We start from the raw sequence: 17,631 nt of genomic DNA, 5'->3' as shown, positions 1-17,631 counted from the left end.
AGTGTGGAGAGTTACAAAAGACCATACAGGCGGTAAATCTGCCCTAGTTTTACGGATTACATCCTCTTCATTAAATATACTAACACAACTGTACATTAAGGCAAATTCCATGGAAATAGGTCACATAACCATAATCAGATATGACAGACTTATTGCAGGTCCAAAAATTCATTATTCAATGGACTCTAGTCACCTATTAATATAATTCTTAAAAATTGAAAGGAGCAATATTTTTATTTTTAAAATGTACTGCTCATAAATACTTAGGCCAAGGCAATTCTGGAATTCATCTTTAACACATACAATAAAACAAGGTACACAGAGATACTTCCGTAATTTGTCCAAATTTAATTTAAAACTCTGTTTTGAGAATTCAATTTAGTTCTTTCATTTGATATGGGAAAAAAAATTAAATTCAATGCATTTCTAATATGTTTTGCTAAAATGTCATCGTCTCACAAAGCTCACACATGATATGCATCATGTGGACGGTTGATTGTACATGTATTAAAGAGATTCAAACAAATAATTCCATCATAAAAGAAATGTGTGCTCTTGACATTGATGGACTACAACTAATCTGGACAATCTATGTGAATCTGTAGCTGGAAATTTCACCAAGCCAACACTATGGTAAAATCTCTTTAGCTGGAACACTGAACACATTTTTGTGAAATAGAACTAAATTAAACACACTGCAAAGAAATCTGAATACAAAAAGATCAACACAATATCAAATATAAATAGGCAAGATTTTTTACTCCTGCCCTGGACATTGCCTTTTTTTTTTTTAAAAAAAAAAAGATGGAACTTCTCATTTCTGCACAGCTGCAGTCCAAGCCCCCTACCCCACACCCATACCACGGTCATGTGTATTAGGTTAAGTGTGAACTCTAATCTGGTCACAGAAGGCTGCAAGTGTTCTTCAATGGACTGGCAACTTGTCCAGTGTTACCCAACACCTTACATTCAATGCTTTCAGGACAAGCTCCAGTCTAATTCAACTGTGGATAAACAGGTTGGAAAATGTATGGTTATGGTAGGTGAAACCAGTTCCAAATTAAAAACCAAAAAATTCAATACACAATTTCAGAGTTCAATATAGTATGAAACATGTAAAGATGGTATAGATAACCATTTATTTTCTCAGATTACCTAGTGTACTTTTAAATATGGCATGTGTGACCACAGTAGAATAATTAATACACAAAAGACTCATTTTGTCACTTCAGCACTTTATTTCAATAGATATTAACTGAGTCATTAAAATGCCTTTTATATGTTCCACTAACCGTCAATGGAATATTCATATTAAATTTCTAAATTAAGCAGAATGCAAGAATGTAAAACACTGAAGCTTTATTTTCTTCACATGTAGGAGGAAGACAACTTCCTTGAATGTATTTGCTGAGGTAATTTTAAAGTTTAAGGAAATAAAATTTAAGCAAGTTGAAGGGGCTCTGTTGGGTCTTCATTTCTTCCATTCTTTCTTATCGTAGTCCCATTTGGAAGAAAACCCTTCCACTGGATTGATCCTCATATCCAGCATTCTCTGGCTCTGCCTCGCTATCCAGTCTTCAGAAAAAGTGTGTGGAATTTCACCGTACACTGTAGGATGAAAAATTGAAATGTTTTACTTGTTCTTTATTATAATATCTAAGAATCACTGTCCTTTTAACTGCATTTAAATTTAGTTAACTGCACTAAGTAGTAGCACAAAATAAAAAAATGTCACTGTCAAAAGCACTCCATAAAATTCTGAATGGTCAGTTATAAGTCAAACATACATATTTACAGAATAATCCAGTATCAATACATTTTCACACCTGGCGGGTATATTCCACAAAGCACGCTAAACGATTAAGTGAAAATAAACAACATTTAAAAATTGTCATTTGTTACCAGCTTTTTTTGCCAGTGACAAGATTTTGTAGCATATTTAATATTGCAGCATTCTATCATTTACATTACACTATCTTTTACCTTAATCTGATATTCCCTGCAAAGTGGTAAAACATATTTTTTTTGAAAAACAGGAATTAATAATAAATCAGATTTAAATTATAATGCCATTCTTTCCCAGTGGTCGTTTTTGTCAGTAAGAAAAAAAAACAAAATGTTCAAATTGTCAATTACAATTGTACCAATTATTAATCAATATACCTCTAACACTAAACTAGCACAAAGATGTTTATATTAATATACAAAAAAAAAAAAGAAAAAAGCCACACTTTAAGACTGGTTTCCACACGCTCAAAACACTTACGCACATGCATCATGGCTGCCAAGTGTTCCTAACATTAGTTTGATGCACCCTCTGAGCATGTCCTCAGAAATTAATGCGACACATGTGTGAGTCGCAGTACCAGTAAAAACTCAGGGGGTGCAGTGTGTTTTAAGTTGGAATGTGACTTCAGAGTCTCCGTTTACTACCAACATGCGACAATAAGAAGCTCTGCAGATCCTACAGGATCAATGTGCATGCTTGTTTTATGAATGATTTGAAGCAAATCAAACTTAAATGCTGACATACAAAATGTAATCATGGTGCTTTTCTTCATCGATTTCACATAGGCAATACAAGCGTCACATATTCCCCATCGTAATGACGCAATACATTTTAAAGATCTTACATACCATCCTCTGTGCCATCTTTTTTTTTTTCCACCTTCACAATATTAATGTTTTTGAGCCACAGAGAAAAAAAATTAGGGACACAATGAGGGATAAAGGGTCTATTTCATGATTAAAGTGGACATTTCAACTTTAATCTCATAGTTTATTTTGTCATTAAAGTAGAACATAGTAAAATGTCATCTTAAAACTGACCCAGTTAGCTACGTGCTTCTGGGGATCCCCCCCTGCACTGACAGCAGGTGCAGGCAGCGAATCTTACACAGAACATTTTAAATTTGATAATCCAGCTCTCTACACATAAAATCCTTAGATTTATACTTGATATCACTTTCAATGGGACATGTGTTACAGCATTTATGTTGAATTTTACAAATAATTTGTTAACTTCACTTAAATAATAGTGTTAATAATTACAAATTTTGGGGTGGAATGGTGGTCGTGTGTTAGTGCTGCTGCCTCGCAGTACGGAGTTGTGTCCCTGGTGTTCTCTGCCTGAAATTTGCATGTTTTCCTGGTGAGTTTCCACAGTGTACTCCAGTTCCCTATCAAGGACATGCAGGTTTGGGGATTTGGTGATAGTAGCTGATGCCCCATCCTCAGATTATTTCTGCCTCGTGTCTGATGCTAGCTGGAATAGGAGCGTCCCTGGATTGTTGGATGTAATAATTAAACATCCATACTTTTCAGAGATATTATGACAAGGTGCCCTGGGAATTTAATGGACGTTTTCAGCAATTCATACCACAGCATAGCCAAACGTTGTTTTCTCACCATGATATCTCTGCCAACTGGTGGAATCCTCCAAATTGACATGAAGTATGCGCACAGTACAGTACACTGCTTGCGTTGCAGTAGCGTCTGCAGGTACACACATCACGTTGGATCATCCATGTTGTGCTCATATCCTCACATACAACGAAGAGGTTATAAAACTACAGCCAAACAATGTATTCAAAGAAAGCCCCTTGTCATTTTTGATACAAGTAATGGCAGTACTTGTTTGTACATTGTAAAATAAGCTGTAACATATATTAAACAGGTTTCATTGCACAGCTAAGTTTAATTGGACTTTACCTCTTTAATATTTTTCTAAGTCCATATTGTTACTGTGTACTATTAACATATTAAAAATACACACTGTTTTGCAATTGAGGATATGCCAGTAACATAGAAACAATTGTGATAAAAATTGTCAACTATGGTCTGGTACTCATGACAATTTTCATACAGGTGTTTGTGGTTACAGTCAATGCAAAAAATACAAAGTGTGGTAAGTGAACCTTTGTAAAATGCACTTATCATATTAGTGACACTAGATAATGTTACTTGAGCTCCCCAAACATCTCTTAATTTTTCTTATGCAAGGCAAATGCTTTTTTTTTTTTATACTTTTTTTTTTATTTAAGAACAGTAAATGTAGTTTGATATGGAATAAAAAATATGAAAGACTAAAATATCTATAATTTCCAATGGTAAATATGATTTTGCTTTTCTGCAAAGAACTGTGCCTTCTTTCAGATGCCAGTGTAGATTAAAAATGATTATGAATCAAATGGCGGTTTGCCTTCATGATGAGTGATGAAACAATATCTAAACAAACTGTCTTTACAAATCATTTTAACATCACTTTTCCTTTGATGGGAAAATCATTCAATATACTCTATAAAGTATAGGATTTGCCAACTACTTTAGGTTACTGAAAATCACTTTTCACTGCGCAGATTAAAAAAATTGAATTGATTGTAAAATGATTGATAAAAAAAAAAAAAAAAATCACTATATCAATTTAATTTAGCAGCTCTAGTATGTCAATCAAACTGGATAATTTAAAGGAGATTTTTTTTAAAAAAATTAAATAATGCCATTAAAATTTTACTATGCAATGTGTAAACTCACTGGTCTGCTATAGATTGTGACATAGCATCTCTCTCACTTTCTTTATAGTGGACGCAATTCTTTTTTTGTATCATTATATATCAACTACTATTTTTTGATCATCTGCTACAAATACCGCCACTGCCCCATAACTTGTTTTTCTATTTTATGACAATTAAAACTAAACTTTTAGAAGCTGTCCAATAGTACACCATTCATCCCATCAGTTTCACCCTCAAAGTTACAGGTACTCCATCTGCACAGGTTTCAATCCCCTCTTTGCTTTCTGAACTATGACAGATGTTATCGAAGATCTATTGTCAAGGTTGCTTAAATCTCACAAATGTGTGGATAATCGTGGATTACCCAAGCCCATCTTGAGTTAATAAATACTTTGCGTTCATGGAACGAGTGAGCATCAATTGGCAAACAAGGTTTATTCAAGTGAGGCTGACTCACCTAAGTCTCGATTTCCTAAGTGTGCTTTATGGAACACCCCTTTGATTCTCACTTTAAAAATGTACACAAGCTGGAGTAGGAATTCTAGGTTAACTGTAATGCAATGCATACCAACTCTACGGATATGCTGGATTATGCCAATCCTTTATTAATTGGCTTTATTTCAAAGCTTCCATGGGCCAATGAAACCCCCATAAAACCAGCAAAGCCTCCATTTATATGCAGCAGCACATATAACATAAATGTTACTATAAAAGCAAATACTTCTACTCACAATATAAAGTGATTCATTCTTGCTATCAGGATACCTAATCTAGGCAACTGCCATGTTCACTTTAACAAGAACATTTATATGTTGTTAAAACCAATAGACAGTACCAAACATTGTAAGAAAGACAAATCTGTACATCTAAACTAGAAATTTTGGGATCTCTGCTACTTTGGAAAACATAGGGTGGAATCAGTTAAAGAAATACAAAATACAAATAAAAAGAAATACCAATTATCAGCACTGTTATATTGCTCAAAAATCAAAGACAGATCCTACGGCAAACTGTACCAGTTGTGATTTTACATATTAATTTCATTAAGGCCTCAGTGATGAGTTCATTACAATTTAAAATTTTATTTAAAATGTTTATACTGTTTTTTTCTCAAATAAATTTAGTAACAAATAGAAGTAACAGTTAAGCGATCAGCTACTACATGGATTAATCTTTCTGAATAAATAATTACGGAGATAAAAAAAAAATGTATTAAACTCACTGAAGTGCTTTTGCCAGAGGACTACAAAGCCAGTAAAGCCCATAAAAAACAGAATTCCACCAAGAACAGATTTCCACTCTGATGATCCCTTGTTCATTTCAGCAAAGCTCTGGTTGAAGCTAATGCGGTACACTGAAAAAGGGATGAAAGGTTATAAATGCAGCAAATCAGAATAATTAAATACTTTGAGAAACACCTCATAGAAAAATAGATGTATTTTATTGCTTCTTTCATTCATTAGGCTGGTGAAAAAATGAATCAGCTTTTTATTTATTTTACTTTTTATCTATTTAAAAGTCATGTCTTACTAAGGTCTCAAGCAATACATTTATGTCTGTTAACTATAGGAATGATGGACTTTTCTTAACAGTAGTGAGTATTTTTACATACATTCAACCTTTTCTTCATTTGATAGTGCCACCCATGATCCCTTTTCTTTTGCTTTAAGAGACTGCTGCTCTGGAGTCAGGTGCTTCACAAATCGTATGTCTGGCAGTGGGGATTCACGTCGATCAAAATAAGATGGAAGAGAATATTCTTCTACTTTTGCAACTCCTGCGATTAATTAGGAATGGAAGATAAACAATTAGGTTTACTTCTATCAAAAAAATCCACTTATTAAAAACAAAAACAGTTGCATTCATGGATCTACAAGGAGAAAAATGCATTTGCAACATTAAACAGAAAATTAGAAATTACACATATCTTAAACTGATCCAAACAATACAATTGAAATTAGAATGTCTTTACCGAGATCAACAGTATTTTTAATAATCCATTATTAATGTATGTAGGCAATTGGGAAAGGAAAAAAAAAAAAACAAGTGACACAACATCTGTGAAATTCTTGCAACCCAAATATTTGGGGAAGGTGTTTGAATCAGATATTTTCTGAATGAACAATGTAAAAAAAGATAAGAAAAAAAAAAAAAACGTGTTCTTTTCCTGCATATATGGCTGTCACATTCACACCTGAATTCTAAATAAATTCAAATGTGCACTATAGTTTGATGACTCAAAACCAAATTTAACATTGACTCCTTCCACTTGCACTGATACATTGTAGCTTTTTTCAGACTACTATATAATGTGGTCATATTTAAGCATTACTTCAAGAACATCCTATTTATATATTTTTATATTTTGTCTTTGATAGCTTCTGTTATCATAGTATAAGTAGACAAGTTTCTGTTTTTGCCTGTGCAGCCCCACAATGGCTTGCATCGCTCCCACTTGTCAAATATGATAGGTTGTTGGGTCATGGCTCCATAACCTGATATCTCCGGTTGATAAAGTTTGAAGACAGCTTTCTATTTAATGTAGTTTCAAATTCTGATTGCACAAACTGATGCCATCAGATAGAAAACTGTAGAAGCAATCACTTTGTGTGATGGTTTCTGATCTCTCTCTCTTGCACAAAGTGTGATTATACTACAGAAGAATTACAGATGGCATAAATGGTGACTGGTCAAATGTACTACACAATCATAAAAAACATTTTTGTTGAGCTATGGTTCCGTTTTCTACCACAGGCTAGAAAAGCTAATCCCACTGATAATCTGCCATCTAAATAAACAAAGTTACTGTAAATATGTTTACTAATGCACTAAACTGTTGTATATTGCAGGCTAATATATGTCTGAGAGAAGACACCTGTTCTAATGAAGAATTAAATAAGTAATCAGTTCAACTGTTACGCAATGATGTCATCATTAAGCAAAAAATAAAAATAGAAAAAGAATATACCAAAATATATTAAAATATATTCTTTCCTTCTACCTCTTTGATCAGGACTTAAGCTGCTGTGTACAAGTCAGCCCATATGATTTGTAGGTTTACAATTCGGGGACCCTCCTATTCGCGAATTTGTCATCAATAATTAAATGGAAATTTCAGGTTTGCAATATTTATTTTTTAATTTTCCTTCAAGTATCTTCCAAAGTGAATTAATTGTGCTGGCAAGCCAATATGATAGCATATCTTTACCACATATAGTACACTGGATATTTCTTTTTGCAAAAAATCCCATACACAATTGAATTTCATTTATTATATATTTACTGTCAGTATAATTCTAGAATGACTTGATTGCATTCTTTTCACTAATGAAACTTTAAAATTATGTCCACTTTATGAACAATTCACATAAATGTTAATATATGTGCTCCAATATATCCAAGTATATAAAGAATATTTAGTTTCAAAAATTTAAATCTTAAAATACATTTAATGAAAACATCTACAGCATCTTTACTATAAATGTGGATTATATGGAACAGCAATCTCATACTTTTACAAGCATGTGTTATCAGACCATATTTATAGCAGCTCATGAAAAGGAAATGAAACTAACCGACCTAACTATATCAAATAAGATGAAATATAGTATAACATTTTCAATAGTCCATATAGCTACAAAACCATCTAACACTACTTACAAGCATGTTTTATGTATCTATGTATGTATGTATAATACAGTGATAACACAGACACATTTTTCCAATGAAAAAGAACACAGAACTTACCATGACCACGCATGCAAACAGAGGTTGAAATTGCTCGCTTGCTGAGGAGACTAACTACCCGTGATGCCATCATTCTGTTTAAAAGAAAAAGGTACATGAACACTTATTGTTCTTACTGAGATCAACAACTGCAGATGGGAAACCTGACATGCACCACAACAAGAAATTGCACACTGCAACATGGTAGCAATAGACCAAGTTAAAATATTTGCACTAACTCAATAGCTTGGTTATCTTCCAAATAAGACAAACTCCAGTGAGTAAAAGCTGAGAATTTCATTAAAGGTAAGTAAACAGGCGCATAGTCAATGTGATTTCTTATTCATAAACTGCAAAGGTTAACAGCATGCCTAACTATGAAGCAGCTGTGAACAATACAATGATAATGCTAATCCACTGTAATCAATCTTGTAGGGAGAGACTCTACAAATCAAAGCAGCAAAAATTTAAACATACAGTGCATCCAGAAAGTATTCACAGCGCATCACTTTTCCCATATTTTATGTTACAGCTTTATTCCAAAAGGGATTAAATTCATTTTTTCCCCCCAAAATTCTACATACAACACCCCATAATGACAACGTGAAAAAAAGTTTACGTGAGGTTTTTACAAATTTATTAAAAATAAAAAAACCTGAGAAATCACATGTACATAAGTATTCACAGCCTTTGCTCAATACATATTTGACAGCAATTACAGCCTCAAGTCTTTTTGAATATGATGCCACAAGCTTGGCACACCTATCCTTGGCCAGTTTCGCCCATTCCTCTTTGCAGCACCTCTCAAGCTCCATTAGGTTGGATGGGAAGCGTCGGTGCACAGCCATTTTAAGATCTCTCCAGAGATGTTCAATCGGATTCAAGTCTGGGCTCTGGCTGGGCCACTCAAGGACATTCACAGAGTTGTCCTAGAGCCACACCTTTGATATCTCGGCTGTGTGCTTAGGGTCGCCCCAGTCTGAGGTCAAGAGTGCTCTGGAGCAGGTTTTCATCCAGGATGTCTCTGTACATTGCTGCAGTCATCTTTCCCTTTATCCTAACTAGTCTCCCAGTTCCTGCCGCTGAAAAACATCCCCACAGCATGATGCTGCCACCACCATGCTTCACTGTAGGGATGGTATTGGCCTGATGATGAGTGGTGCCTGGTTTCCTCCAAACGTGACGCCTGGCATTCACACCAAAGAGTTTAATCATTGTCTCATCAGACCAGAGAATTTTGTTTCTCATGGTCTGAGAGTCCTTCAGGTGCCTTTTGGCAAATTCCAGGCAGGCTGCCATGTGCCTTTTACTAAGGAGTGGTTTCCGTCTGGCCACTCTACCATACAGGCCTGATTGGTGGATTGCTGCAGAGATGGTTGTCCTTCTGGAAGGTTCTCCTCTCTCCACAGAGGACCTCTGGAGCTCAGACTGAGTGACCATCGGGGTCTTGGTCACCTCCCTGACTAAGGCCCTTCTCCCCCCGATCGCTCAGTTTAGATGCCCCAGCTCTAGGAAGAGTCCTGGTGGTTTCAAACTTCTTCCACTTATGGATGATGGAGGCCACTATGCTCATTGGGACCTTCAAAGCAACAGATATTTTTCTGTAACCTTCCCCAGATTTGTGCCTCGAGACAATCCTGTCTCTGAGGTCTACAGACAATTCCTTTGACTTCATGCTTGGCTTGTGCTCTGACAAGAACGGTCAACTGTGGGACCTTATATAGACAGATGTGTGCCTTTCCAAATCATGTTCAATCAACTGAATTTATCACAGGTGGACTCCATGATGATCAGGGGAAACAGGATGCACCTGAGCTCAATTTTGAGCTTCATGGTGAAGGCTGTGAATATTTATGTACATGTGCTTTCTCAATTTTTTTATTTTTAATAAATTTGCAAAAACCTCAAGTAAACATTTTTCACTGTCATTATGGGGTGTCGTATGTAGAATTCTGAGGAAAAAAGTGAATTTAATCCATTTTGGAATAAGGCAGTAACATAACAAAATGTGGAAAAAGTGATGTGCTGCGAATACTTTCCGGATGCACTGTATATATTCATGTTTAGGCATTAAGATACAAGGTCAGTAAAATGAATTGAAAATTACGGAAAAATGCAATTTGCAAAAACAGAAGAACCATCTTGTTTCAAAAAGCTTCTTAAAATAAGATAGTACTCTTTAAAAAGCAAATTATATCGTGTACGTATATTGTACAATAGTACCGTTCTACATCAATATTTATTATGCAATTCTGCATTAGTATGTTCACAAAATTATTGCTAACTACCATCAGTTTTGTATATAAACAGCCCTCTGACAGGCTCCAATTTGTAAGTAAATATATAAAATAGCTGTTACTAAATCAGTGCACTTTACAAATTTAAATTATTTACAGTAAACATGGAAAAATGTTCACTGCACTGCTGACCAGTGCAGCAATTAAGAGTTTCCATCTGTCCATTTCAAGACTAAGGGGAGCTAGAGTTTAAACCAGCAAAAATAAATGCAAGATAGTAACAAACCCACATGAGGCACAAGTCCATCGGACCACACTCTACACATTCTTGTAGGTTGATTGGAGACATTTATATAGCGCTTTCATAGTGAGTGGGCAGCCACTTCTACCACCACTAAAGTGTAGCATCCATCTGGATGATGCGACAGCAGCCACCACACATTAGCTATTAGGTGGTGAAGTGGTGAGTGAGTGAGAGAGAAAGGGACAATTAGAGAGGTAATAATTAGGGGCCCAGAATGACTAGGCCACTGAGGGCAATTTAGCCTGGACATCTGGATACACCATGCTCTTTACAAAGGATGCCCAGGGATCTTTTATGACCACATAGAGTGAGGACCTCTGTTTTACATGTCCTCTGAAAAATTTCACCCCTAAAAAAGGTTTTACTTTGCAAGTATTGTGTATTTAAGATTTTTTTAAGTAAAAAAAGTTGTCACAAACTATTTACATAACTGAACAAAGTTTTATTCAGGATTGTTCATGGAACTGGAGCATATCAATATGCCCAGAAATCACTTGTGTGTGTAGGGTGTTAATTATCGGGACAACAACCAAAGGCATAGTACATGTAAAATCCATCACTTACATGCTTAATCCTAGTTCACAGAAATAGGGGTGATTGAATTAATGCACATAATATTTTGCACATCATTAACACCAGCAAATAATCTCCCTGTAAGCCCCAAGGTCTACATGGCAGCAGTATGTCTATGTGGAAAATTGTGCCTGTGGTAGCACCGATCTCAGCTTTCAGTCTTCATGTAACTATTGTCACATTATAATTTTTTTTGGTTAGAGCAGTTCAAAAGCTAATTATAAGTGTAAGCTTACTGGCTGCTGCTAACTCGTTTTTCATTTTTTAAGTCTTCGTTATAATGTTTTTCTGTATAGTAAGATTGAATCTAATCACTTAACATGCACACGTACCGGTCCCGGTACATAACGACGATTGGACGACGTCACAATCATGTCACAGCCATGTGTGCATGCCCCTCTGTCATGCACCTCGACATACTACACATCAAATGAAAATTCAGAGTCTCGTCTTTCCGATGATATAAACCATTTTGACACACAACAACCACAGCACTGACACTAAATCCTTTTTTACAGAGAAGTAAATACTTTTAAGAGCTGACTTTTCCTACCTTTGACTACCTTTGAAGGCTCTCTGCAAGTCAAACATCAATATTTCCGAGAAATATTGATCTCATTCTGTCCGTAAGGCTCCAGGGAATATAATCCAGTAAAACGATTAGGTCCAAAACACACGATAGATCCTCAAAGGGACAAAAACTCCAGAAAACGTTTATTAACTCGAGACTAGCTCTGACATTTTTTTTCATTTCTATTGGTCATATCAGATGTAATTTGTTTCTGTCGGCAATAACCATGCTAAAGCATGTTACACGGAAGTGTTAGCTTCTGATTGACACCTAAGTTGGCCAATTCACGAGGGTCTGGGGGTGACTGGCACCTCGTATAGCCAACGAGTGTCACAGACAGCTGAACGATGACGCACAACTCCAAACCCTGGTAGAATCTACCAGTTTGATTGGACGCTGTGAGTGACACTCCAAACTTACAGCCAATGAGCAGCTGAGCACGCCGATATGTAACTTGCCATACCAACTTGTAAACAAAATCGATCGTAGCTGCGCGAAGCTGGCATTTGTGCCAGTCTGCAGACTTGGTGCGTGGTTGTTTATTGTGATTTCACCTAGTTTTTTCGCATTTTAAATATGGATAAACATAAATACACTCTTGATTAAGTTGTAGACGCATGTACGCGGCGTCACAGTGATCAATCGGACAATGGATATGTCTGAGGCAGAGAGCGACATGTGACACGCCCTTGTGCTTTCTGCCTGCTGGGATTGCTACAATCAGTGGCACATGGAAAAACGCTGAGCTGTGTTGTAACAGTTTGTAAAAATGTATATAGTTTGTGTGCATTTTATTAAAAAAGTAAAAATAAAAAATATATATATATATATATATTTTTGGCCCATAAGACTTGTTTTGACTATTTTTATATTGAAATGTGTATTTTTTATTGTTTTTATTATGGAACATGAATTTCCATAACTAATAGAGTGACACTGTGTGTAGATATAGATTCCTTTAGGTGTAAGCTTTCAGTAGAGCCCTCATTGATATATGTGGGTTGAAGCATTCAAAAGTTATTACACTTTTTCCATACGTTCCAAAATGTGGATAATGGATAAACCATAGGTCCCTCTAAAAAGCACCTGGACATGCCCACATAAAAACTGGTGTAAAAATGTCATTTTTACAGGTATTCTTTTCAAATTTGAAATGTGAGTAGTCAACAAGTTATTCTGTTGGTACATAGTGTGTTTCTGTCCCCACCTACCTACTGCAGCTATAGAGGCCTTTATTTTCACAAAAAAAAACTTAGGCGAGAACAAAAAAATTCATTTTTTCTGCGAGTTCTAATGTGCATAACTTTTGATCAGTCACACCTACAGTGATTCTGACTACTAAGGGTGAAACTAGAGAATGTTACCTTTACAAAGAGACCAAACGTGTTTATACTCCAGATAGTTCAATAACAGCAATGATTCTAATTTGGAGAGGTCAAATTACAAGCGATTTAGCAAAAATGACCCTGCTTGATAATAATATACTGACTCAAGGCAACTGTATAAATGCCTGATGCTACAGTCAATCATATTCACAATCAACAGGTAACACAAAAATGTTGTTCTTTCACGAGAATCAATTTATTGGCCAGGTACACCCACATGTAGTAAGACTTTGTCTTAACAGCATGGTGGATACATGCAGGGACAATACAGACAGAGAATATAAAAGAATAGGATGGAAAAAAGTACCAACAATTACCATCCTGAAAAATGTCACATACAATATTCACAAGGCACAAGCATGATGTGCAAGGCTGTTGCAGTAAGCTAATAAATAGGACTTCAAATCAAGTACTTAAATAATATTCAAGCTGTTAGAAACAGGGGACAAATAGGCTGTGTATGCTGTGTAAGGCAAAAGAAATGCGTTAAAGTAGTACTTTAACAAAAAATTATATAGAAAAACATTTTTTTTGGAACACGTTGTATAATTCATACGTACAGTATGCATTTGTATGGTGCTCATTTTTTGTTAAAATAACAGTTCCCACTTGAAAACTCTGCTTTAAATGAAAACAAGGAACATGTCATTCTCACTATGCTGTGCATCTCAACAGAAGATCCACTTCCCCCCCTCATTGACTAGTAAAGAAATCAAACTACAAAAGGCAAAGCTTGGGGAAGTACCAGATATTTCGGATCTTTGGTCCATGCAATATTTTACAGATCAAACGCAATTTGTTAAAAATAAAAGACCTAATTTTTCCATGTACAATCTTTAAATTTTGTTTTCCTTTTAAAGACAGCTGCTTATAGTGCACCAAACTGTCATGAACCCAATTTAAAGCCTGGCTTAGATTTAATGCATTCTCATTGGTCGCTAAGGCAGCACAGCAGAAATGACGTCCGATGTAATGACATGTGCTGGGTTTTCACTGTGTCATGCACCTAAATTCTGCAGTTCTTGGAGTGCCAGTTTATGAGGTTGCCAGAATGATGAACAAAGGGTGGAATATGACACAACAGGTCATAAAAGAACCAGAAGCACAAGACTATCACCCACACATGAGACAGTTGTACTTAACCTCCCTTCACCACTTTAGCTTTAATGGATCTGCTCACACATTCACATACTAGTACGCAATAAGTGAAATTATGGAACAAGTCTACAAAGCAAGGACGAGAAACCATAGCATTAAATGTGAAATAGTCTCATGGGGCCAGACGTGATTCTTGAATGAGAAAACACTGGAGCAACCCAGTAAAAATTCTGTAGTGAACAGCAGAGAAATCCTGTACTACAAAGGCTACAGCAGTAGGACTTCTTCCTGAAACACCCACTTTCTCTAGTCCATGTGTTTTAAACTAAAAAGAGAAACTTGAGATTTAGGAAGAGGGGAAAAAAAAAACCAAAAAAAAACAATGCTGAAAGAAAATAAAAAGCTAAATTTGCTTTATCAATTCAAAAGTGAGAGATACTTGGCTGTGAGTGAGTGTTACAAGGCTGCAGACATTCTGGCATGTTTGCATTTTCAGTTAGCCAGTAACGTTAACTCCTTTTAGTTATTTGTTTTAGACGTGCAATCAGAAGGTGGATACTGTGCATCTGTCTTTCTGTCTTTCTTCTGCTGGGTTGTTAAGCAAATGTGTTGATACAGGTGTGTTGAGTACTGAAATCTACCTCTCCAGTGGATCTTTGTTATCAACTCTCTTAACTTCTATCCTTTTGATAGGGTGTGACATATAATTTATTTCGAATAGGTATTCTGCAATTCATATTTTCCGGGACATAGCTGCCAATTCTTTTAAGCCTGCATTGACTCCTACACTATCATTGCAATGCTAAACAAAATAAGAGCACTTGTAGCACCTGTGACAACATATCGTTCACATTTGAGGTCTTCAAATGCCAGCGTATAATAAGTGTACAGAAAGGTTTTCCCCTTTGCAACAGGTTATGTTTCTTTCTAACATTAGCAATGTGTTTGGTGCACATGCAACACAAATATGGAGTCTTTTTAAGTGACTTGTCAACTGACTGTTGCTGTACACTATTACTGTTTCAATACCAGTAACAAGTTAAAGTAATCATAATTACCAGTGGCATTAATAATAAACAGAAAAATAACTTTTCAAATACCAAAATAACTTTTATAGCAGATTAAGTATGGAGGAACCTGAGCAAAGTAGCGATGTCTGCAGGGAGGAGACAGCACCACAACCAAGTTAGAGAACGTATCACACTGTATGCAGAGAGATTATACACAGAATTATAGCGTTTCTCCTCTACATTCTGATGGGCAGGGAAAGGCATAATGCACCACCGTCTGAGCAGGTTAACTGCTATTGGCTGGCACATAAAATGACACGATTGCTGTTACAATGAATAATATAAGCCATATGAAAAACTGAGGGTTCAACCTGTTACCTTACCAATAAGTTAGCCACCACATACAGTACAACCGTGCCTGTCAAAGCTACTTTGCCTCAAAATAAATGAATTATGGGTTGACCGAGGCCACTGAAACACGTTTGTCAGTCTCATCTTGGAAGCATAGATGACTTGTGCATTAAGCAAATGTCACTTATCACAGTTAACAAGAGTGGCATCATTGTCGCTACATGCCATAATTGCAATAAGAGTGCAGTAAAGTTCTATGATTACATTAGGAGAACAAGATACTGCTACAAATTGCCTTTTTTATGTCGGAAAAAACATATTTTATGTACTGCATGATCACCAACACCATAAAAAACTGGACATAGCACCTGTCCAGTCAGTTAATAGCTTCCTGCACTGCATTCCTGACCTTTTGTTTAGTTCCCAGTTCCCAGAGATGTAACATGAAGTTAATAACTGACCAAAAAAAAAACAAAAAAGGTTCTTTAGTTCAAATACAGAGTGCTGCTCTCTTAGAAGGTGACTAAAATATAGTCTATACATCACATTCATCTCTTTTAAAGAGTGATATGTTTGTCCCATCAACACACATTATAATAATGGGTTGGTGATGTGTATTATTATGCGTATGAGCGGTTTGATTGCATTTTGCTACTTTATCGAGGGTGTCATTTCCCAATTTATCCAAAATATTGAGTACACATGGGTCAGAGTTGTCATAAATGTATTCCTGTCAGGTTTTCTTTTATAAACCTCAACTTTTTTGTGGAAAGTCACGTACGCACATTGAGTTTTTTTTTGTACGTACACAATTTTATAAATCTGACACCTGTACTAGAAGATGCTTTAGTTCTGATAAGCACACCTTAAAACAAAAAAAGACTGTTTATATACTCAGTATATAAAGTTATAACATAAATTTATATGAATATATAAATGTGAATAATTATTTACCGAAAACAGGGTAAGGGACTAATGAGAATTGAAGTGGAATATGTTCTTCTGTGTAGATATATTGGTCATTCCAATATATCTAATAAAAACTTAATTATAATGAACGCTCTACTATCGGTAACTATTTTCCCCAATCCATAGCTCCGCCAACAGCAGTACATGAGTGAAACAGAAAACTACTTTTCTAGACTGGGGTTACCGCCTCTAAATCAATACGATTTCAAAATGTCCCCTCCAGTGATATAGAATATATTACTCTCAATCATGTCCATGTGCCATATTGGGGCTAAAATATTAATATTTCACCAATGTTGGATGTAAAAGGTAATAAAGACACGATCGATAAGGCGCACTACATATCGCCTGGCTTAACGGTAGTCGCTGCCTCCACAAGGTCAGCATGACCTGTAAGTTCTCCATAGCTACAATACAAAATGGGGAAACCGGAACAAAGCGTTGATCTTGTATAGGAAACGTGAATACGTAACATTATCGATATGCATAATATGCACAACATGGTTTCACTTTGCCAGCTAGGTTACAAGCCGCTGGCCTACACTGAGTCAACCTTTTCCAGAAGCTCCCTGCTTCTTCTTCCTCCTCTGCAGTCGCCGTCAATGTCAAGCCAAGAACCATCATAAAACGTTCATGTTTTAAACGTAAATACAAACAAAATTTCAAATTCCCCATTAAGTCCAGAGTCTTACTAACGATCGCACAATGTAAAAATAGTGATTAACAGTTAAGGATAAATAATATATTGTATCAAACAGAACAAGCCATACCTGCCGCCACTGCTAGAGAAAGCCGACAGACCACAAGAGGAAGCGGCTTACTGTGAAGGCACGATGGGAAATTGGAAGACCGGGAGGAGGGGTTGGCGGGCGGAGACTTTTACGTCATGTGCT

At 35.9% G+C, this 17,631-nt stretch overlaps 1 protein-coding gene across 1 annotated transcript; it reads right to left on the bottom strand.

Annotated features, from left to right (window-relative positions):
* Positions 1-1,218: 1,218 nt before the first annotated feature.
* LOC120535496 lies at positions 1,219-17,596 on the bottom strand. Its single transcript, XM_039763390.1, has 5 exons — positions 17,509-17,596; positions 8,262-8,335; positions 6,127-6,291; positions 5,737-5,868; positions 1,219-1,608 (listed from the first exon to the last, which is right to left on the bottom strand). Exons 2-5 carry the CDS (start codon positions 8,332-8,334, stop codon positions 1,472-1,474), a joined length of 507 nt encoding a protein of 168 aa, XP_039619324.1. The 5' UTR covers position 8,335; positions 17,509-17,596; the 3' UTR covers positions 1,219-1,471.
* Positions 17,597-17,631: the final 35 nt, after the last annotated feature.

Source organism: Polypterus senegalus, chromosome 9 (genome assembly GCF_016835505.1).
Source record: "Polypterus senegalus isolate Bchr_013 chromosome 9, ASM1683550v1, whole genome shotgun sequence".
NCBI classification, from domain to species: domain Eukaryota; kingdom Metazoa; phylum Chordata; class Cladistia; order Polypteriformes; family Polypteridae; genus Polypterus; species Polypterus senegalus.
The sequence above is the reverse complement of the archived record's forward strand: the minus strand, read 5'-3'. Positions and strand labels throughout refer to the sequence as shown.